Source organism: Zonotrichia albicollis, chromosome 10 (assembly GCF_047830755.1).
Source record: "Zonotrichia albicollis isolate bZonAlb1 chromosome 10, bZonAlb1.hap1, whole genome shotgun sequence".
Taxonomy (NCBI): Eukaryota; Metazoa; Chordata; class Aves; order Passeriformes; family Passerellidae; genus Zonotrichia; species Zonotrichia albicollis.
The window spans coordinates 14,214,571-14,238,017 of NC_133828.1; the positions used below are offsets into that span (position 1 = coordinate 14,214,571).

The window sequence follows — 23,447 nt, forward strand, 5'->3', positions numbered from 1 at the left end:
GCACATATGCTTCCCAGCCTGTTTTGTAAGCATTTTAAGCTGCTAAACATTCCCTTTCCTATTTTAATTGCCTTTATTTTTATTGGTTCATCTTTTTATTTTTACTAGCGTGGATTGTGTTTCCTCCCACCACTAACCGCAGGACTGCTGTGGTTTATACAGGATGCACCTGAGCAGCTGGGGTGGGGAGCTGGGCATCCACCTGGGCACCGTCACAGTGGTTTTCCCCCAAAGTCATGGATTTTGATGATCAGAGTTGTCATTTTGGGCCTAAATGATGCTCACCCAGTCTAGAGCAGGGTAAGGGAAGTTTTCCTATTGTTATTTTCTATTCCCCATGGACATGAAATCTTTCTATCTCTGATGAATATTAAATCTTGTGGATGCCTCATCTCTGGAAGTGTTCCACATCAGGCTGGACTAGGCTTGGAGCAACCTGATCTAGAGGCAGGGGAGTGGGACCAGACGATCTTTAAGGTTCCTTTCAACCCAAACCATTACGTGATTCCGTGTCTTCAACATCCTCTCAAGGGGAAGCAGAGGGCCAGACACTGACCTCTTCTCTCTCGTGACCAGTGACAGGACTTGAGGAAATGGCAGGGACTTCTGTCAGGCAAGATTTAGGTTGGATCTTCCAAGGTTCTTCTCCCAGAGGGTGGTGGGGCACTGGACAGTCCCAAGGCTGCCAGAGCTCCAGGAGAGCTGGACACCACTCTGAGTCACAGGGTGAGATTGTTGGAGTGTCTGTGCAAGGCCAGGAGTTGGACTCAATGATGCTGATGTGTTCCTTCCAGCTCAGCATATTCCACGGTCCCATGATCTTTCCAAGTACCTTCCCAGAGGCCTCTCCCTTCATCTCCTTTGCACCCACAAGGAATGAGTGCACTTACAGCTGTGCACTTCTGTGGCCCAGTATCAGGCCCTGGGAAACACAGCCTGGAGGAAAATGGGGAGGGCAGAGGATGTGGAAAACGAAAATGCATTAACCGGGGAGCACTTGTCAGGGCTTGTTAAGATCAAACATGCTGTGGCTCCAGGCTTGGAGCTTTTTATTCATCTTGCAGCAAGGAGAAGCAGCTTTGCATTTCACCCCCTCCTGTGTGTGGAAACATGCAGCTGAGGCTTGGGTTGCTTTGTTGTGGTGCCCACCTGGGCCCATGACTGCAGTCTGGCAGGTGTTGGCCCTCCCTAGGGGCTTGCTGGGTATTTTCTACTGTTTCAACTGTAGAAATAATACCTGGCAGGAAGTTTTAGAGTTGTTTTTTGTCCTACTGCAGCAGTCTGGTCGCTAGCTGGTGCTACTGTTACCAAGAAACCTCCAAAATTGTTGAGATAAATAAGACTCACTGTAAAACTGTCTTTTTAGTGTTAGTGAGTAAGGCTTTATTCCTCGCCAGGAGGAAATGTGTGGGGCTAAAAACATTTCACACTTACCCCAGTACAAAACTTTTTTCACTTATTTATACATTACATACATATACAGATATATATATACAAATACATTATAGATAATATTATTTATCTATATATAAATACATTATAGAAATTGATGCAAATTACATAATTTTCATTAATTAGTATTCTATCCTGTATTGCTTAGTGGTTTCCTGCCCTTCATGCTAATTTGGTCACATTCTTTAGTCCTCCATCTGTTTCTTGGACAGGGACTCTCCAACTTTCCAGGCTTCTATGTCCTCTGGTATCTTCTGGTTACTCATGTCCTTGAAGGGCCACAAATTTAAGATCTCAGAGGTCCAATCTTCAGCTCACTTTAGCTCTGCTTATTGGCGCTTGTCAAGATTAAACAACTAAAGGTTTCAGTGATTTAATGATTGAAGTAACATTAAGAAAGAGCCTGTGAAGAAACTTAAAAAGTGGGCGTTGCTTACAAGTAATTGATCGACGTAGGGGAATAGAATATAGGTAAATAAAGGTAGTATAGCAAGTAATCTTATTCCCTAAAGAGTTGCAGCTGGGTTTGTTAAAGTTTAGGAGCAGGCCTGACTTTAACAGGCTACAGCTGTACCCACTCAGAAGAGTGTTATAAAAGGGTGGATTGGTTGCTTGAGGGGGAATCAGAGTTGGTTTGCTACTGAGAGGATGTGTCAGAGTCAGCGCCTAGAGCAGCTGCTTGCAAGAAACATCGAGGAGGTACAAAACTCTAGCAATATGGAACTCTTGCACTATAATGACAACAGATCAACAAAATAAAACGAGTTTAATTGTATAATACCCAACACTACCAAGAGCTCTCAGCTCTTACAGAGGCGTATAAAGATGCGTGGCAGAGTGTTTGGGTTTAACCTGAGCCCGCTGAACACGCTCAGGCTGCTCGCAGGAACCACCTGGGCAGGCTGCAACTGGCCAGAGGGCAACTGACCAGAGGACGGCAATTGACAGGAGGCAACTGACTACAGGGCGATTATCCGCACGCGGCCACCTTTACGCCCCGGAGTGCAGAGCCGTGGCTGCGGGGCCGGCCCGGGCAGCGGAGGAGGCCATTCCGGAGCTCCACCCGTGCAGCGGAGGAAGGCGAATTTCCCGGGGCGCCGGGCGCCGTGAGGGCGCAGCCGGAAGGTCCCGCCCGGCCCGGCCCTTTCCGTCCCGCGCCGCCATGGTGGGCAAGGCCAAACGCCCGCGGCTGCACCGCGCTGCCCCCCGGCCCGCCCGGGACCCGCCGCCGCTCCCCGGGCCCGGGCTCGGCCCTGCCGCGGGCGGATGGAGCGCGGCGGCCGGGAAGGTACCGGGGGCGGGGACACGCGGGGTGGGGGCTGGCGGCGGCTGCTTCGCAGTGACTCCTCTGCCTTCCCCCTGCGTAAAGGACCGGTCCCCGCAGGGCCCAAACCCCACTGGGGCTGCTGTGGGTCTGGCCTGGCTGCGGGGGTGTCCGTCGGTAGCTCCGTGCCTGTCGCGGTGATGCGGCGGCTGAGGAGATGACACAGGCCGGGTCCCTGTGGGCCATGGAAGCCCTGGTGCTGCCGGGCAGTGGAAGGAGGCCCTGTGGCAGCCCTGGTGCTGCCGGGCAGTGGAAGGAGGCCCTGTGGCAGCCCTGGTGCTGCCGGGCAGTGGAAGGAGGCCCTGTGGCAGCCCTGGTGCTGCTGGGCAGTGGAAGGAAGCCCTGGTGCTGCTGGGCAGCCGCTGTTCCCCACGCTGCCCTCAGCCTAGCAGCATGTGGCAAGGCACGGCGCGGAGGTGACGGAGCCAGGGGCTGCTCCAGCACAGGGCACCATGGCAGTGCCAGTCTGCAGTGCCACTGGTCCGGAGCAGCAGCATTAAAATCTCCCCACAGTGATGCGGGTGTCTCAGCACTGCTGCTGCTGCTCCTGGATGCCTGGGCTGCCTTGCCATGCGTGAAGCAGTGGGAATTGTTATCAACAAGTAGTGGGAGAGAAGGGGAGTCTTGCAGTGCGTGCCTTCCATTTTAGTTTAGCATAGATGGAGCTGTTTATACTGAATTGTTTAGGATATTTTGTTTTCCCCAGCTGTGTTTTGAGTACATGGATTAGGTGCCGCCCCCTCACAGCAAGGACACAACACCAGTAAATGTTTTTTATGTGCCTGAGCTTTTCTTGTGGAAATTGCCTGTGCTGAATACAGCTGGGTTTATACCACTGAAGTTAAGTGTTGGTGATGGTAGATACTGTTGGCTAAAGTAATAAATTCCAATCCAAACAGAGTAGCTACTGCAGATCTTAGGGAGGCGTTGCATGCCTAAAGCATGATGCTGAAGATTTGGTGAGTTGCTAGTAGTTACTGGATCTGCCTAATGTCCATTGATCTAGGCTTTAATCCCCTAATCCTCTCATTTGTTGCTTATCTGTATTGTTCAGTACCTGTAATAAATCTGTCTTTTCCTAAGGATGCTGTTCCTCATGGAAGTGAATGCACTTGAGTGACGCAAGGTTGACTTGAGGCAGGAATATTTTAGGAACAGAACAGTTCAAAATGAGACTTTTTGAAACTTCCTTTTGTGTGGAAGAGCTGGGGGGAGCAGGGTGCCTTTGTGCCCTTGCCTGCTCAAGAGAGACACCTGCTCACTACCACTGTTCTTATCTCGATGGTGCTATGTTTGGTTTTTAATTATTTTAGACAAGTGCTGCCTTGTTGTATATGTACTGATTCCTGTTTTGTTTCTTTTGCATTAGGACTGGGACTTGTCTTCTGGTGTATTTTCTGGGCTGAAAATTGACCCTGATACCCTAGTACAGAAGCTTGACTTGGACTCCAGAAGCATCATTTCCTCCAGAACAGGTTTGTTGTATTTTGAATGAGTGCTGCTTTATGTTGTGAGCCAAGACACTGGGGACTGTATTTGCAGTGGCTTTTAGTGTCTGTCCCAGGAAGCTCAGGGAGCTACAATGCAAACATTGCTTCCTGTGTTCCTCTGAAGGCTCTTAGGAGAGGTTTGTTTTTGTTTGGGCTTCTGCATGGATGTGCTTAGTGATCCCTGTGGGATATCCTGGTGCAGCCAGAGACTGCCAGGGCTGAGAGCACAGCAGGGCCAGGGATTTACCCTGAGCTCTGGGCTTGCTCTGTGCCTGCTTTTGCTTTACCACCAGCCAACAGCTAACTAACCAACAGCAGAGTGTGGTTACTGCAATGAGATTAAAGGCTTCACCTGGAACAGCTGTTTGGATGTGTCAAAGGGCTGCTGTCCTGTAGGAAACCATTCCACTGCTGTGCTGGGCCTTGAAGGCTGTTCCCTGTGGTTGCCAACAAGAGGAGACACCTCTCTCTGCAGTTTTTCCTCATAGTTTTCCTCAATTTGCAAGTGGGCAGCTGCTGTTGGTAACCCAGTACTTTGTCAGCCAGTTCTCCTTGTGTGCCAGCAGTGCTTCACTCAGAGCAGCCTGACTGCAGCAAGTCTTCTGCCCTTTGCTGTTGTGGGGTCTGTGGCCTGTGGGTTCCCAGGCAGGAGCATCTTAACTCACAGGGAGTATGGAAAGTGAGAGGGGGGGAAAGGGAGGGCATGATAGAGCCCTTTGATTTCCAGTTCCACAAGAAGGAAATGCTCTCTTTGACTGCTCACTGTGAGACAGAGCTTTGTGCCTGAAAGCAGTTTTCACTTCTAAATGTCTGCAAGGTCTCAAAAAATTTCTCTGAAACCTGAATCCCAGCCCCCCAGAAACTGCATGTAAATGTTTAAAAAAATCCCAGAAGGAACAAACTACCAGACAGAGCCTGGTAGCACAGCAAGCTGTCCTGATGCAGAAAGTGCATGTGACTCCCAAATACCTTCTTTGCTAATTAATTTATTTTGTTTGTGTGGCTAGATACTGCATTGACTTTGTTTTCCTGTCCAGGGCCATAAACAAATCAATGACACAAGGGCAAGTGGTTGCCTGAGCTACCCTGCCCCTCAGTGACATTTGGGCACAGAGTGAGGAAGTGGGGAGGTTGTGTGAGGACACGTTTGCCAGCTCTCTGCGCAGGAACCTTGGCCAAAACACATTGTTCTTGAAACACTGGGCTCATTGTTGGTCACTCTCCTGGGAAAAGGACATGTATGCATTTATATCTGTGTGTGTGCACGTTTCCATCTCTTTAATTAAATCAGACAGCGTGTTGTTGGGGGCTGGCAGCTGCAGCCCCAGCCTTTCATTGCAGGCTCCATGTCTGGGTTATAAATAGAGCTGTGCTGCTGGTCCCCGTGCAGTGCTGACGCTGCAGATGTGCAGTGCCTGCCTGCCTCTCTGGGGGCTCTGTGCTGCCTTCCTGCTCACAGCCCTGCTGACCCTGCTGCTCGGCGCCCTCCAGATGATCAGCTAAAAATAACTGCTCGTTTGGGGGCTCCAAACTGCAATTCAACCAGGCAAAAAGGGATTTGAGTGGTTTTTTTACCTCCCCAAGCTGCTGTGTCCTTTCTTGTTGTTGCACTCTGGGGCCACGTAGAGGTTTTTTTCGTTATGGAAATCAGTTCATTTTTTAATGTTAATTCAGTGAACTGTAACTAGGCTGTGCATACAATGGCAGACACCACTGAGTTAGAAAAGAGATTCTAGACAGTTGTCCTTTGTCTCCTGGCATCTCTGGTCAGCTCAGAGCCTGTTCTGCAGTAAGTTCAACTTGACTCTAACCCTCCCTCCACCTCTTCCTCCCTTTCCCCCTCAGCCTAGTGCACAGGGCAGGAGGGTAGGATTCTCCTACACGTTGCTATTTTAAGATTTAATAACAAGACAAAAGCATGCTTCCCTCCCACTTGCTTTTCAAGCTCTGAGAAGGTCAAGTTGGCAGACTGTAGGTGGGCTCACTATCTCCTGTGCTTTTCACAGCTACAGAAGATTTTTTTTTTCTGCCAAGGCTGCTGTGTGGCAGTTGGGAAAACAGGTATTTGTCCTGTGTGTGTGTATATATCTCAGATTACCCATGAGGTAATGTGAGATATATTCACATTGTCCAAGGTTGCTGGTATCTGTGTTTTGTGTTTAGATCTGGTCTTAAGCTGTGACTCTCTTCCAAATAAAACCAAGTCTGAGGAAGATCTTGGAATTGGATTAGGTTTTAGGGGATGTCAGCATCGAGCTCAACAGCAGTCAAAAAAGCCAGTTGGATGTTGGAAAGTAGGAGGAAAAGAAAACATGGAGAGCATTGTTGTGCTCTAAATAAACCCATGGTGTAGGCAGGTCTCTGATGCTATGTGTACCATCTCAGGGGCTAACTAACCAACAGCAGAGCATGGTGACTAATGAGATTAAAGGCTTCACCTGGAACAGCTGTTTTGATGTGTCAGAGCCAAAGGGCTGCAGTCCTGTGGGAAACCAATCCACTGCTGTGCTGGGCCTTGAGGGCTGTTTGTGGTTGCCACCAAGAGAGGACACCTCTCTCTACATTTTTTTTCCTTACAGTTTTCCTCAGTTTGTAAGTGAGCAGCTTTTGCTGCTCTTTTGGCTGTGGTGGTTTTGAGGGAACAGGGAGGAACATGATGTGTGAATTGCCAAGCCCAGAGTCTCTAGCAGGGTTATCCCAGTTAACACATGTGCTTGTGTGTGCTGGGGCTGAAAGGAGTGAGGCCCTTTTTGTGGGAGGATAAACTGGTGGTGTTGGCTCTTGTTGGCTGAAGGCCTGGCTTTTCTGGGGGTTTCTGAGGACTGTTGAGGCAGGGTGCCCTGTGGAAGGATCTGCTGCTCATGGTAGTGGTGTGTTGCTGCCTTTAGGTACAAGGCTGATTCAGTGTGCTTGTGATTAGTGTGAGGTACCAGCACAGGCTGTTCTGGCATCAGTAATCCTTGTGGCAGGAGAAGGAGAGGGTGGAACTGTAATGAAAAATGTCACCAAAATGGAATTCATTGTAGGTGAGCCTTGCGTTCTGGGATATAAAAAGCCAGTGGTCTAAAAAGGAAAGTACTTTAATAAATGGTAGCTCTGAGCTGTGTCGTGCTGTGAAGCAGACCTGCTGCAACTGCTTTCCCCTGCTCTGCTTTTTGTCTTGAATCATTAGCTCAGCTTAACACCAGCTTGCAGGTGATTTCCACTGGTGTGTAGGTACCAGGAGCCAGTGCCATCCCTGGGAATGCTGGAGTTCATTCCGTGAGTTCCCCTGTGCTCAGCGATTGCTTCCTGTCAGTGTCGTTTACTTAGCCACTGACGTCATGTAAACCAGAGGCTTTGCGTAATCTAATCCACGCAGGGACCTCTGTGCCTCCAGTGAGAGGATAAATCTCATTTGGGTGAGCCTCTGTGGCGTGGGAATTAAATGTTTCCTACCAAGTCAGAAGTAATGGCCTGTCATATCAGGGTTGCTGCTGCTGCTCATTTGTTCTTGTTTTCTTTAGCTTTCCTTCGTCAGCGTTTGCTCCTTGAAGTAAGGGCCTATTCAAGCTCGGCTCTGGCTGAGCAGTTGCCTGTGAATGTCTCTTTTTTTGGAGTGGGTGATGAAGCACTTGTGGAATGATATGAACAACTGGATTGGTAGCTTCCTGCTTTATTTTCAGCTGCTCCTGAAGGGAACGGTGACAGGCTGTGTTGTTGAGAAAACAAAAGGGCAACGACAGCAAGTTCATAAACATTTGCAAAACCTGCTGCAAAATCATCCTGATTTCTGAGGTTGGACATGCAGACTTCTCATTTTACAGGGAGGGTGATGAGGCCCTGTCACAGGATGCCCAGAGAAGCTGTGCCTGCCCCATCCCTGGAAGTGTTCAAAGCTAGGTTGGATGGGGCTTGGAGCAACCCGAGATAATGACAGATGAAAGAGGGGATTTAAATACATGCTCTCTGCAGGTTTCTTCCAACCCAGGCCACCCTGTGGGTCTGTGATTCTATAGCAGGGTGTGAAGCACAGAGTGAGGTAGGTGATGAGCCTGAGCAGCTCTGAAGACCAGGACTGCCTTGCAGCACTGTCAGGGGCCCACAGGGATGTAGAGGAGGGAAATGACTGAGCATCTGACAAAGAAAGAATTCCCTTCTCCTCCCAAAGAAATGTGGAGATGGGAGATGATCAAATTAGACTAAGCAGGAATTCACTGACAGCAGTGAATTTCTGGGGTCTGCAGGCTATGTACAGCCTTGCTTTGCTCCCTTCTGAGGTTTTCTGTGAGTTTTTTTTGATACCAAGCCTCTGTTTGCAGAGTCACTGACAGATCCCTTCTGGTTTGTACCTCATCTTCTGCTCTGGAGTTCCAGATCTGCTGGGTCTGTCACCTTATCTGCTTCTGCTTGGGCTCTGCACCCACTTGTCCAATTCTGTTCTCCTTTTGTAGCCTCCAAGAGAAGCAGCAAAGCTGTGGTTGGTAGGTTGGTAGGACCTGCCTTAGCTTCATGCAGCATGATTTACTGTCCAGTTTTGAGTATTTTTTTAATAGCTGTTGTACCAGAATGTTATAGAGTCCCTGTAAGACCTCTCCTCTGACAGTATTGCTGTTCCTGCAGTGTCTAGACTTGTGGTTACCCCTGAAGTGGAAAAATTGCAGACATGACCAGGCCCCCATTATTCTTCTGGAGCTCTTGACAGGATGCCAGTCTTTGTGTCCTATAGTTTATTCCTGTCTGTTTATTGGATTTCTGCATGTTTATTAGCTTCAAATATTAAGGTTCCTCCTCTTTTGTCCTCATCCCTCATCTGTTTAGATTTGATGTCTTGTTTGTTTTTTTTACTATTCTGGCATACTTGGATGTATAAAATAAAAATCAATCCTGTTTGTTGTAATGAATGCATCTGTTCTGAATATTAGTTCTAAACTTCTGCTTTTTTTTAACGCGTGCTTGCGGGCTTTTGAAATCTGCTTGTGCTGGTCATTCACGTCTCTGGTGTGGAAATCTGCTGGATCCTCACAATTCTGCTGCTGCTGCTTTTCTTCAGCTTTTCAATCTGTGCTGGCAGTTGTCAGGCCTGCCTTGTGTTTGTTTTGTGCAGAACGCCTTCCTCAAGCTGTTCCCCACAGTAACACAGCTCAGATGGGATAGGAGGGTGTAAATGGGCTGCTCCTCGCACTGGGGATGGCAGGGAGTGCCTGCAGCACCTCCAACGTGTTGCTGAGAGCTCCCTGGGAAATGCCTGAGTGCTGTGCTAGACCCAAGTGATGAGGTGTTCCTCCTCCATCTGGCTTTGTTATTAGCTGCCCAAGCTTTGGGCTCTGTCAATTTGGGGAGGGCTGAAATGCTCTCCCTGGTGCTGCCAGTGACGCCCTTGGTGGTGTAGCACTGAAAGCATTTTAATGCCTTTGGAAATACCTGATGGGTGTGTGGGTGCTGCCCTGGAAGGAGCAGCTGTTGGTGTGGTGTTTGAGCTGGGAATTCCTGCTTTACCTCCCTCCTCCCTCCACCCCCTTCCTTCTGCAGTGTGCCTGTGTCCTTTGTGTCACCTGCAGTCACCTTTGTGTCATCCTGTCAGTCCAGGATGTGTCCCATGACTGAATGTGCAGGTCTCAGCTCAAAGGGAAACCTTCCCTGCACAAGCTGGTGTTGCTTCTGACATTGTGTGTGAGCGTGTTTGAAACCTCCAGTAATGGATTTTGCAAGAAAGGAAAAGGTCCCAGGGAAGGGAAAATGCTGTGTGGGGATTAAACTCTTTACCTCTCCTTCAGGCTCAAGGCTGGCCACCCTGGTATCTTGATGAAGTGACAGATGGCAGTTTACCTTATCTGGGTAAATTGCTTTGGGTAGCAAATTACTGTACATTGCTTCTGCCTTGCTGTTCAGCTGAAATTTATTTTTTTTTTTTGACTGCATCATTAGGAGCTGCTTTCATCTTGACAATGCCAGATCACCTTTTAAGGGCAGATTTGGTGTCTGAGAATTTTGTGACAGGCTGTTAGAAAGCTGCACTGTGTTTGGGAGGAGCTGAGGTAGTGGTTTGTCATCTGGGAAGCCTCTCCAGTGAGGTCAGATGGCCTCAGTCCTGCAGGACACCTCAGACAGATTCTGTAGCTCCCAACAACCTGCCTCAGTGCTGGGAGGTTTTTCTGTTCCTGTGGTCCAAAGGATTGAAGTCAGTGGGGTCTTCCTTCAGCAGTCAGATTGAGCAAATTCTGTAGCAGTGGTGAACAGCTGTGGGGCTTGGCTGAAATGGAGAACAGACCTGCTGTGGACTGGGGATCCTACTGAAAGCTAAAAACATTGATGCCTTAAAGAATAATTTTTAAAAAAAGGTTAAAAATCTGTGCTGTTTAATGTTGCTTTAACAATTTGTCTGTGCAGTGTGGTGCTGGCTGTGAGAATAGCTGTGGGAAGCTCCACTTTAATTAAAGTAAATGCAATTAATTGAGAAGCAGTAAATGAGCCTATGAAGCTTGCACTGTTTTCAGTGCTTCTGCTTCCCTTCTGCAAACAGAGCCTTTCCATGTTGTGAGTGCCTTCTGCCAGATCACAGGAATCAGTTGTGCTGATATTTATGGAGCCAATTAAATTTTTTGTTTTCTTTCCCTCCCTCTAGCTGTGGCTAAGTCTCTGTTCTTGAAATCAACATTAAAAAACCAAAAGACTCCAATTAGCTCGTGGTTGAGCACTACACAAACACAAACATTTTTCCAGGGAGCCCAAGCCTTCCAAAATGTTCTGCAGGCTGCTCCAGGGGAGGAGGCTGTCAGTGGGAAGAGCTTGAAATGAGTCCTAGCAGTTTGAAGGATGTGTCAGATTGCTCTAGTTTCTTATTATGGTTGGTTCCTTGGCTGTGCCTGCTGGTTCATGCTCACCAGTAGCACTGGTGGAAGGTACATGCCTGCCCTGGAGCAGCCTTTCCATGCTGCTGGATGGATGGAGAGGAGGATAATGGCTCAGTGAGGGATTGGAGACTTCTTTGGAGAAGCTCCTGCAGTGCTGCTCTGTTGTTCTGCTAAGTTTTCTTCCAGGCTTTGTGAAAGTTGGGTGCTCAAACATGAGTTTTTTAAATCAAACTTAGCAGTGCCTTGTGCCACTGAAGGGTTGCTGAATTTGAGGCCAGGGTGCCCCTTTGCCTTCCTGGCCAGCAGTGGTGGGGCATGGCAGTTGCATGTCATGCCTTGTCCTGCTCTGGGTGATCATGATTCCTGGAGCTTTAAAAAGATGCTGATCTAGCCTGGTATTCTCCTGTGAAATGAATTTAAAATGGTTGGACATCCTTACACAAAAATAGATCAGCGCTGCTTAGGAGAGTGCTGCAGCTGTGGTGTTACAAAAGAGGGTTATGAACTGAAATCCCTGTCTTTGCTGGACTAATGTTAAAGCTTTAACATAATTAAGTTATAAAATGATGAATTCTACAAAGAGAGAGGTGGAATGGCTCTGCACTGGTGCCAAAAGGGCCTCCCAGCACGAGTTCCAATAGTGCAAACCTCTTGTGGGATGGGAGAGGGCTGGCTCAGCACTGCAGGAATTGAGAAAGCAAATCTGAAGAGGAGTGAGGAAGTACTTGTGGAAAGGGCAGGTTGATAGCTTTAGAAGCCATTTTCTTGTCACCAGCAGTGGTATGGTGCTGTGTCAAGCTGTCAAATGTCTCTCTGAAATATGTGTCCTGGGAGTTTAATAAATACTCTGGTTAGGAAATTGGTGAAGGGTGGATGGCATGAGAGGTTTCCTTCTTCTGAGTTGCCCCTTCTGACTTGTCTTGTTATGTTTCTGAGGTGCAGGAATAAGTGAGCTTTCTCCTTACCCCTCTGGGAAATGCCAATGTGAAAAGCTGCTTTTTCTTTTTTTTTCTTTTTTTTTTTTTTACTTCTATGCTATATAAATCACATTCCTGATTTACTGAGTTAAATCTCTGCCCTGCTAATGTGGGTCTGAGTTACAGGCTGTGTTACAGGGACATCTCAAAATCTCATGTCTGTCATTCAGACCTAGTGGGATCTCTAGTGTTTTTCTCTTTCCTGCAAGTTATCCTTTATTCTGGTCTTTGTGAGCAGTTTATGGACTGAGGTTTTCTTTATGCTTGGGTGAAAATGTACATGTCAGCTGAAGATCTGTTTATTCCCTTCAGCATTTCAGAGTGGCACTGCTGATGCTCATATGTGGCATAACTAGTAATAACATCTCATTTGGGCTTAGGTTTTTAGTCAGTGGCTTGTAGAAAGGGTTTTTTTTTTTTTTAATGAAGCTTTTAACACAGTAAATATACATTCTCTGAGCTAAATGTGGGAAACACAGCTATGCAAGGATTGAATACTGTGGGTACTGGAATATTCTGGGTTGTTTGATATGATAATTTGGACAGATTTAGATTGAACTAGCAGTACTGCAAATGTTCCATAAGGCAAACCACAGAAAATTCTGGGGAAAATCCTGCTGCAGGAGAACAGGCTGTCCAGGCAGTTCTTCAGACAAGAAGGGACTGTGTGCTGGAAGGCACATAGTGATAGTGATAACCAGCTCCAATGAAATGTGGTGTTGCAGAGTCCCAGGCAGGAAATTTGAGGGAAAATGGGGCATACAAACTTGTTCCCTGGCCCATGTGTGCTGTGTTTTTGGTTGCTTGGAGAACCCACAGCAAATCAATAGATCTATGTAGAGAATTTTGGCTCCTATGATTGTGGCTGTTTGTGCCTGGTGTGGCTGTGCACGTCCATGCTCTGGGCTGATTTCTGCTGCATTTCCTAGCTCCATGGCTTTTTCACTTTGTTTTTCCTTATGTCTATTTTCCTCTCCAAGGTTATTTGTAAATTCAGGTCACTGAGTGTTCTTATATAACAGGAACGGGCTTCTTTAGCATGGAGAGGACATTCCCAGCTGCAGTGGGTACAGGCTGTGTCTGTGCACGCAGCAGTTATTTCACAATGTGGTTGGAGTTGAAATAACCTGGTGTGCCTGTCAACAGGGAGACATGGGAAGGTTTTAGCACACTGCAGGAATTCTCTTGTCAGAAATCACAATTTCAGAATTGCTTTGTTCAGCGACACTTCTGCATTTTGCTCAGCAGAGCCTCTGGCTATTGCTTTTGGTTCCTGCCAGTAATTTGTGACTGCAGGGCTGGGCTTGGGTAGGGCTGGGCTTGGGTGTGCTCCTCTGCAGCTGCAGGTGTGCTTGTTGTTTTAGTGTCTGTACCTGAGTGGGTTTTTATTTATGCAAATAGCATGCAGATGTCTAGATACTGTTTGTGTGGGAGTAATAATAAGTTCTTCAGCTCTCCAAAATAGAGGACATTGGCCTGTTTGCCTGTATTGGGTGTAAGTGGCAGGGTTTTGGTGGCAGGACAGAAGCCAGAGCTGTCACATTCTGAGCACAGCCAGGCCCAAAGAGCTGAAGTGCACCCAGTGCAGCCACAGCTGAGCCTGCCAGGCACAGTGGTGCTGTCTCTGGGAAAACATGATTAAGAAGGAGGAGGAATAAAGTGAGAGAGCCCTATAAAAACCAGGGTCAGAAAAGGAGGAGAGGAGGTGCTCCAGTCACCAGGACCCCAGTGGGTGAGCGTGAGGAGGAGGGAGCAGCAGAAAGTGACTGTAATGCCATTCCCTGGCTCTGTGCTCTGCTCAAGGGAGCTGGGAATGAAAAAGCCAGAATGAAGGAGTGGAGCTGAGAAGGGAATGGGTGGGGGAAAGGTGTTTGAGTGTTGGCTTTTCATCATCCGATTCTGCTTCAGTTGGCAAAACATTACATTAATTTCCCCCAGGTCAAGTCTGTTTTGCCTGTGATGGAAATCGCTGAGTGATCTCCCTGTTGTTTACCTCAGCCCACAGACTTCTCATCTTATTTTTCTCCCCTGCTCTTTTGAGGAGGGAGGGAGCAGCTGGGTGGGCAGCTGGCCAAGGTCAGCCCACAGCATCACAGTAGCTCAGTAAAAACTGAGATGAAACTCAGTACCAGGTAGAACTTTCCCCGTGGTGGTTCCTTACTGCATTTTTCAACTGCAAGTCTTCTGAGCATTGTGCAGATGCAGGGACACTCTTGTAGAAAACTGAATTCCTTCGCCTTTAGGAAAGGCTCACAGGTGTTGAAGCAAGTCATTTTTCCACATGTCTGTGGTACCTGTACACCTGTAACAAGGTCAGGTGTGTGCCTCTATCAAGTCACAGGCATTTGTGTCCTGAAGGTCAGAATTAGGAACTGCTCCCCTCCTTCTCTTCAGGCAAGGAAAGGGAGCAGAGCAGGACACAGCCACAGACTCCAGTTTGAATTCAGGGAAGTACAGAACATCTAGGTGGGCCCATCTAGGTGTTTCTTCTGCCTGTCCTTGCAGTGTAGGAGGTGCTGCTCCAGCTGTGTCTGCATTGCTGACAGTGTTGTAGCACAAGAGGACATAGCTGTGGCAGAGCAGAACAGATCTCTTTTGAGAGTGTTCTTTTTCAGATGTTAGATGTGCTCATTAGAGGGCAGCAGAATAACTCTTCCTTTTTCTAGGTCAGGTCTATATTTTTGATTATTTTTCATCTCTGCAGGGCATAGAACAAAATTTTCCAGTTCCTACTTCAGTTTTTCCTGGTGCATTAAGTGTACAAAACAACAATGCCCATATGAAAACCTTAGCCCATATAAAGAGATATGGAATATTTATAGTAAAAGTTGCTTCTTTGAAGCTTAGGGGGCTTGCAGGCTTATATGAGAGAGAGCTTCTCTAAAATTAAACCACAAATGGTCAGCACAGTATGTGGAAAAACAGCCAAAAGAATATTTCACAGCTAACTTGTTTTTTGCTCAGCTTAATTCTTATTTGACCTATATGTCCATATGCATCTATGGATTTATTTGCTGCACTCCAGCTGTTGCTGCCACCTTTTTCTGCTTGAAGAAAATACTAAAGAACCAGTCTTGCTTCATCCAAAAGTAATCTTTAAATGAGATCTGATAGTCCACCCCCCACCATCCTCTGGAATGTAAATACTATAAATAATTGTGGCACTGTCTTTAAAGGCTAAGTGGGGCTGGGATTTGGAGTCCAACATCACAATACTTAAAATGCATTATTTATTATGTAACATTCATAGAAGGCGGCTGTAGCACTGACTTTGTAGCCAGGGTGTTTCAGGCCTCTGGAAGAGCTGGGTGCAAGTCCTGGCTAGGAGTGAACGTCTCCCATGCACATCTTACTGGAGATGTTTCGCATGTTGTTGACTTTTGGGAGAGGGAAGGTGGTTCAAGACAGCGGGAATGGCAGGAATTTTTGTTTTGTTTTTTACGTTTAGCAGCGTCAGACATTGGTTTCCAACAGCTGACTGATTTTGGAAGGTCCTCAGTGGAAGCAAAGCTTCATTAACTAATTTTTGCTCCTTGGCCTGACATGGTGGAGCAGGTTGGGTTGGCAGGGGGAGACACAACACCTTTCTCTCTTACCCACAGTGTGTTTTGCCATCCTACAGGCTTCTTCATCTCCCTATTCTCTACCCAGAGGTGCAAAGGGACAGGTCCCTCAGGAGTTTGTGAGTGCCTCGTGTTCCTCACATGCATGGGGGCTCTACCAAAGCAAGATGTACTTGGCTGCTGACGGTTTTGTAGCACAATTCTGCCCTGAATTATTTTTAGGGTGGCAGTATCCAAACCCACAAACTGCTGAGATGGAACAACCTTCTTGATACTGTCAAAATGTTGTTCCTGGCACAGTAGCTTGAATCAGTCCTGCCTCCTGGAGATGTCCAGATTGTGCTTTGCACTCCTGGTTTGGGATCCACCATGTAGCTGGCATTTCTTCACGTCATGCTGCGACACCTCAGCAAAGTCAGGGCTAATGGGGAGCTCCTCATCAGGGAAGCAAAGCTGAACAAAGCCATAAAAATGTGAACAATGGCTCATAGCTCTTGGCAGCTCTTGGGCCATTAGGTAAAATTAATATCCTGTCAGCAGGGTAAAAAGATGAAACTCAGTCTTACACCAAGTGAGAAACATGATGAGTCTGTGGGCGTGTGGATTTAACTCCGTTGGACTGTGATCCATATTAGGAAATTAGCAGGCACAGTGCTCATGCCACAGCCTTCTTCATGCAGAGCAACACGCTTCCTGCCAGCATCTTCTGTGCAATGCAGGAAGATTGCTGCCTTCCCTCATATAATGGAAGTCTCTCCTGGGAGCTAACATGCTATTTTGTTGGGGTTATAGGTATTCTTAATAGGTGGGTTTTTTGGGTGTGGTGAGCCTAAGTATTGCAGATAGTGCTTGGTAAAGGGTGTGTAGCTCTTTGGTTCAGGGAGCTCTTTCTTCTCATGAGGGATGCCAGTCCTTGTTGCCCTGTAAGCATGGGGACACTGAATGAGAGGTGAGGGCACCTATGGGCAATCTCAAGGTTTGCTGCTGCAGTCCCAGACCTGAGGTGATCAAGGCAATGCCAAATGTCTGGCAGCTCTGAAAGCAGACAAGGAGTGTCAGAGAAGCACCTACTCATGGTACTTTGTTCCTTTGCCATCCCCTGTTATTTCTTTTAACCTCATGGGTGTTCTCTGCACAGCTCTGTGCTGGCAGCTGCTGATCTCATCTCTGTGTGGGGTGGATGGGGCTGGGACCCATTGATGCCAGTGCAGACAGTGTAAATGAGACTTTATTGTCTGCCTGTGCTGCTGGCAGGCAAGAGCATCAAGTACCAAGTGGCAGAGCCCTGTCACTTCTTTAAAATTTGGCTTGCTTTAAAATAGGTTCTGCCAGGAAAATATCATTCCAAGTTGGGGTACTGGTGCTGACCTTCAGGGCTGAAATCAAGTAAAGGTGAAGAGGTGATGGGCTGGAGGGGAAAAACCCAACAAAACAGCTTCTACCTCTTTTAGAGGGGATCACACCTTTTCCTTTTATAAAAGATTTCTTCTGCATTTAACTGAGCCAAATGGGTATATTGGAGTAGACTTGCTCTAAGACCTCTACTGAAAAACAAGTCTTGTGTGAGAGTCATTGTGGGTCAAAGAGCTCCCTGATAGGGGGAAGCCTACTTTGTCAGGAGATGAAGAGTTCTGTGGGAGGTCTGCAGTGAGGTGAGGGTCCCAGGGGTCTGTTGGTGATGGGATGGTGCCCCGTGTTCCTGGAGTGGGAGCAGGGTGTGGATGTGGGTCTGTCCAGGGGGGAGGATGCTGTGTGTCTGTGTTGTGTAAGATGACAGAGCTGGTGATCCTGTTGCTGCCTCAGGGCTTTTGGGAGCTCTGAATTGTCAGCTGAAGCAGAAGAGCAGTTGAGACAGCACGAAAGCAGCAGCCACCAGAAGTGGCAGTAGCAGCCAGAAGAGATGTGAAGCAGTGTTTGGACCAGTTCCACTTACAGGGGACTGCGCTCCCAGGAAGAGGGAAGGAGACCTGACATGCTTGGGCACCACCTGGAATGAGTGCTTCCATGGGTTAGGCTTGTTGAACTGTTTAATCAACATCACCGCTGTGAAAAAAAAAACCTCATCAGAACTGGTAGCTCACTGTGTCATGTTTGAATGCTAGAGCTAGTGAGACCCTTTCAAGATCCAGGTGCCATTATGATCCCACAGAGGCTTCATGCAGTCCTAGGATCACCTTGATCTGTCCTTTAGGGGCTCCTGCTTGGCAGCTTCAGTCTTGCCCTTGTGGTGGAACAGTTCCTTATCCATGGTACTCAGTTGTGCAGTGCTGTGGTAGAAAAGCCATCTTGTTTCTGGTCTAGGCATAAACCCTCTGAGCAGGGAGGCTGTGTGCTCCTTGGGCAGGAGGGGGTGCCTGCCTTCAGCAGATGTTGAGCTGCAAGAGATTCTGAAAGTGGACTTGAGTTCCATCTCCCCCCCAATCACAGACCAGAAGAGCAAGGGTATTATGCCTTGTGCTTCTCCAGGTGGTTGTTTTTCCAGCTCTATTCTTGAAATATTTCCCAATTTTGAAATCTGCTCTACGTGTCCCTAAAAAAGGGAAGAATGGGAAGTGTTCTGCATTGCTAATCCTGTGTGTCAGGTGTTGCCCAACTGAGCTGGGAGCTGCAGATCAAACATATGCTTGGCACGAGCTATTTGGGAAGTTTTCCTGGGTATTCTCACCCTCCTTACTTTGTTAGTGTTTTATCCTCTGTGTGTGCAGCAGTTTATAAAACCACTTATGGTGCAAGTGATGTTTGATCTGACTGATCAGAATGTGACTGGATCGAGCTAATAATTCTTAAATGATGTAAATAATGAGAGTCTGCTGGTGTTATACTGGTTGAGTTGTGCTGCTCTTTTCTATGTCTAAATCTAAAATTACTTTGTATATATTGCCTAAACAGACTATTGGGTAAAAGAAAGGAGTATGATTATATTTAATATGTGTCTGCTCAGTGGTAGAAGATGTGGCTGGACTTTGTTTCCTCAGGGCTCCCAGAGTGCAGGTGTGTGGCTTTCCTGGAGTGTAGGAGCCCTGACAGCTGCAGATGGTGGGATTAACTCCTTGACGTATGCTTGTGCAATAGATAGGGCAGCATGGGGAGGGGACCACACCGCGCTAATCTGCCACACAGACTTAACAATCAAGGGCAAGCTCTGACATGTGATTACTTTTTTCATTTCACTGTCAATGCATGGAGTGTTGTGAGTGGGGAAAGTAACTCATGCCACAGGGAGCCTGAGACGAGGCGTGTTAGAGAATCCAAGGAGGAGTGCCAGGAGAGGAGAATTAATCAACAGTTAAAATAACCCAGTGGAGATTTTGCCATGGTCCTAAAGCTCTGAGTAAGGTTCAGATTAATTACTGCATAAAAGGAATTGATTGGAGCAGTCAGGAAGTGTCTCTAGAAGCTCTCCTTCTGCTTTTCTTTCTGCTGTGTGTAGGCATTGCCCAGGTCCTTGTGACTGTGAGCTTGATGCCAGGTTCACTGAGCTTCCTTAGCACAGGGGCAGGAAAAGCCCATGTACCTCACCTCAGAGGAGGTATAGGAGCTCACACAGTGTCTGCAGCCAGTGCTGGCCTTCCTGAGCTTTCACATTTATCTGCAGATCAAGTTTTTGGCATTGATGCCAAAAGTGTGAAATATGAGCAATGACTCAATTGATCAGAGCTCTTTTGCTTGGAAAAGAGCTCTGATCAATTGAGAAAAAGAGGAGCTGATGAAGTTTAATCAAATAGGTTTGCCCCAGAGATTAAACTTGTTCCCAGTGTCTTCCAGTAAGATAAGTGGGGAAAAAGCAAATAGGAAGATGCTGGGTTCAAGGTGGGCAGAGATCTTTCAGTAAAATGGCAGTGAAGCTGGAGGACCCCCTTGCACATGGTTGTTCTGAATTTCTGGTGCCCACGTGGATTGGAAGCAGATCCTCCAAAATAAAAATTCCTTGGAGGTGTTGCATGCAGGCACTCTCTACTTGGGCATTACACCCAGCTGTGGTCAGGCCTGGTATGTTCTTAGCTCAGTGGTGCTCTTTGCTGGACAGCAGGCTCCAGTTCAAGCCCTCAAAGTGCCTTCTGTTAGTGCCTGGTGAGGTGTTGGTGTGCAGCCTCTGCCTGTGGCTGGCCACACAAGGTGCAGCGCCAGGGGGCTGCCCATGGGTGCTGCAGTTTTGGGCTGGAAGTGCTAAAAAATGGCTCTTTTTTGTCTCCTGATGCTACAGCTGGAGATGGGGCAGTGAGGCTGCCGGTGCTACAGCTAAGTAGTGCCAAAGTGGAATTTTCTGTTTCTGCCCTGATCCCAGTCCCAAATACATTCATGCAGTCACCCTGCCCCTTGACTATTTTAGCATAAAGATGTCATTGCAGTATTTCTGTTGCAATTTAAAAACTGGAATGAAAGTGTTAAGAATTTGACCTTGTAGATGCATTTAATACAATTCTATGGCAGACCTGCTGGAACTGAGTACAACTTACAGGGTACAAGTTAAGCTTTGGGTTTTTTTGCCTATTCTGCCTGTAACGTTTTTGCAACTGCCAGAAAACTGGTATATCTTCCCAGTCTGTTCTGAAGTCATTAGTTTGTACTGACTTTCTTCTTTGCTGTGCTTCCTGCTGTCCTTCAGATCCATCATGGAATTAATTGGTGGGGGAAAAAGAGCAGGGAAAGAAATGTGTCCACTGCACATGGCAGGAATTTGCTGGCAATGCTATCTCAGGTTAAGTACAGAATTGTAACTTTTTTTTTTTTTTTTTTTTTTTTTTTTTTTTAAGCTACCAGGCATTTGCTCTGTGTTTCTTGCTTCAAAACAGAATATGCAGGTTTTGTCTGGAAAATAAGGCCTATGGCCAAGACTGGAAATGTTGGCTTCTTAGCCCTGGGGAGGAGAGATTACAGTTCAACAAGCAAACAAGGGCAAGAATACAGTAAGCAGTAGAAATGCTGACTCTGCTGCCTTCAGGAAAGGGTAACTTGAGCCCAAGTGGTTGGGATGCCACTGTTTGGAGGCCAGCAAAGAGCTACTGTTTGGAAAGCAGAGGCAGGGATCTGTTAGAAAGGTCAGGGACTGATTGGATTAACTAGGGCAGCACTGAAAGCTCATCCAAAAGAAAGCAAGGTGGGGCAAGGCTTTTTTAAACTTGCCATTGTTCTTGCCCAGGGTCAAGCACTGGGAACTCCTTAGAAGAAGCTGGAACTTTTGTTTCTACCCCTTTGTCCCAGCAAAGACACTGTCTGTGCTCCTGGCTTGGGTCTGACTGGAGCCAGGTCTCTGCACACTGCAGGGTTCCCCCAAGCCTTCCTTCTCGCCTCATGCCCATTCATAAAGCAGACCAGAGCACTGAGTCCTCTCCTGGGTTTCTCTTCTAATTCTGTTTTCTTCTGTTTGTTTGCTTACGCTGCAGTTCAAGCTGTGCCTGTTTATTCCTGTAAAATTCCCGTGTGCAGCTCTGAAGGAAAGTTTCTGTCATGTTTGCATCTTGCATGTAGAGGCACATATTCCTCCCTGGCTGTGTGCTCTGGGCCACACAGGGCAGAGCAGTGGCTGAGGGAGTGACACTGGTTTTATGTGTATCCTATGCCCTGTCATGTGCCTGGGACCAGTCAGCAATTTGCTGTTGGCAAACACAACATGTAGCTTGTAGGGCCGTGGCAATCAGGGTACAGAGATGTGTGTCTCCAAATCTTATGCATATCTGCTGTATTTTCTTCTTTTTCTTGAGGTCCCTGTGGGGGAAAGTCTAGTGTCCAGACATCTCTGCATGATTTTTTCATGTCAGCATCTCTCCAGGAGCCATTTCAGGCACTTTGTGGTTATATGTGTCTGAAAGCTGTTGCATCCTTGATGGCCTTGAACAGCTTCTTACCCCCAGCTTTCTGATAGTCCAGAGATGATAGTTTTTGTTGTGTAGTCTTGGTGGGCTAACCTTTTACCAAGCTCTCCCTTCTGGGTTTTGGGCAGAGGTGTTGACATCCCAGTACCCCTATAGAGTGAGTAGGAAAATGAGAGGACTGTAGGCATGGTGGAAAGCTCATTCCTGCAACAGTTATGGGACCTCAGGAGGAGAGGGGAGGCACAGCAGGCTGAACTATACAGCTTTAACTCAGTCTGTGGGGAAGAAGAGAAGGAAAAGATGCTGTAGCAGTGTTCATGGTAACTGTTTAACAGACAGATGTGGGAGACACAGAATTCACTCCCAGAGCTTTTTATTCGGTGTGCATTCCGGTTTCTCTGTAGGAGTCCTCTGCTAGCTGCTCCCCTCCTTTACTTCTGTCTAGCAACAGGGGCTTTTCTGGAGTCCTATGTCTGAGTGTGGCTGGGAAATCAAAAAGTCAGAGTTGAGGTGTTGTGCCAAGTCCTGCCTCTGGTCATCTCCTCTCTCCCATGCCACATGCTGCCTTTTTCCCATTGGAGCTGTGGCCTCTGCATTTTGGCTGGCTGTTCTTCTAATTAGGTCCTTGGGAAGAGGCAGAACCCAGCTAAGAAATCTGTAGCTAAAAGTACTAAAGGAGAAGGTGAAATAGGGGAGGAAGGAAGATTTTTCAGGCTGTTGATGAGCTGGTGTTAGAGCAGGTCAAAACCTGCTGCTTGATGTTGACCCCTGAGCTATTTCTGAAGCTGCTTCTGTTTTTTCCTTCCAGGCTGCAATCAGAGTAAGAATTGGTGCTAGAATGTTTGATCAGGGACTTTGTTTCTTCCTTCTGATGGTCAGACATTTATTTCTCTATGGTTTCTGTGTGTGGGAGAACTGTGTTTACAGGGTGAGGGTTGGGGTGAGTCTACCAATGATTTTCACATTTCTCTTGTTTCTCATGGCTTGGTTGGTGCTGTCACTGCTGAATCTCTTACTGTGACAAGATCATCCCTACCCACCCAGAAGGCTTGGCACAGGAGCTGGTGTGCTGTGTCAGAGCAAAAATAGGATCCAAACTGGGCACTCCCATCTTTTCACAGCAGCCAGCAGGGAAAACCTTGGGAGTATAAAGCAGCACCTTCCTCAAAATGCTTAGCTGGTACTTAAAGCATCCAGTGCCTAATAACTATTACAAAAAACTAGTGAACTGCACAGGTAGAGAGCTGCAGGTACCACCAGGTCCAAATCCCTTGAGTGCCCCTGTTCCTCCAGCTGTGAGAGCTTCTGCAGACATTCCCTCTGTCCTTGCTTGTGAACCTGTCCTGAGGACTTGGGAGTGCTTGTGTGCTCATTGATGTCAGGCTGGAATGGGGCATCAGCTGCCCTAGAGATATGCTGCTACTGGTGAATTTTAACTTCTGTCTGAAAGAGGCTGTGGGTACTTTAGACCTGGGGACTGAAGGCTGAGAGATCAGTCCAGCTGTCTCCCAGTGCTCCCTGTGCTCCTGACCACATCTCCCTTGGTTTGGCTCAGCTTGTTAAAGAAGCAGGAAAATTACCTGGTGCAGGAGAGTTGGGTTTGTGTGCAGGACGCAGGGTGGAAGAACCAACAACAAATGCTTGGATAAGCTAAGCTCTCATTTACCAGCACCCTGAGCTGCTGTGGAGTTTGCTTGCTGCTGTCTCCGTGCCAAGTTTCCAGATGTCATGTGTTGATACTGCCCATGGTATTGATACTGCTTCACATTCCATGTCGATCTTTCCAGGGGAAGCAGCCCTGCCTCTGTGTCATTAACATGGAAGTCAATTACAGTTGATTTTTTTTTTTTACTTTAGTTCCATTAGAGCCAAGCAATCCAATATTGCATTCAGTATTCCCTGGAGCAAGTCAGCGCTTTGCAGACCCCTTCCCTGCTCCCCAAAGCATCCCCCAAGCATCCTGGCAGCTTCACTGCAGGAGCTGAGAGTGTGTCT

The 23,447-nt window shown here is 47.4% G+C and overlaps 1 protein-coding gene across 1 annotated transcript in view; it reads left to right on the plus strand.

The window, feature by feature from the left end:
- Positions 1-2,530: 2,530 nt before the first annotated feature.
- Positions 2,531-23,447, plus strand: part of SLX9 (SLX9 ribosome biogenesis factor) — a 39,497-nt gene continuing 18,580 nt past the window's right edge. The window contains exons 1-2 of the mRNA XM_074548143.1: positions 2,531-2,740; positions 4,146-4,251. Coding sequence (XP_074404244.1) covers positions 2,615-2,740; positions 4,146-4,251 — 232 coding nt within the window. The 5' untranslated portion in view covers positions 2,531-2,614. The remainder of the gene's footprint in view (positions 2,741-4,145; positions 4,252-23,447) is intronic.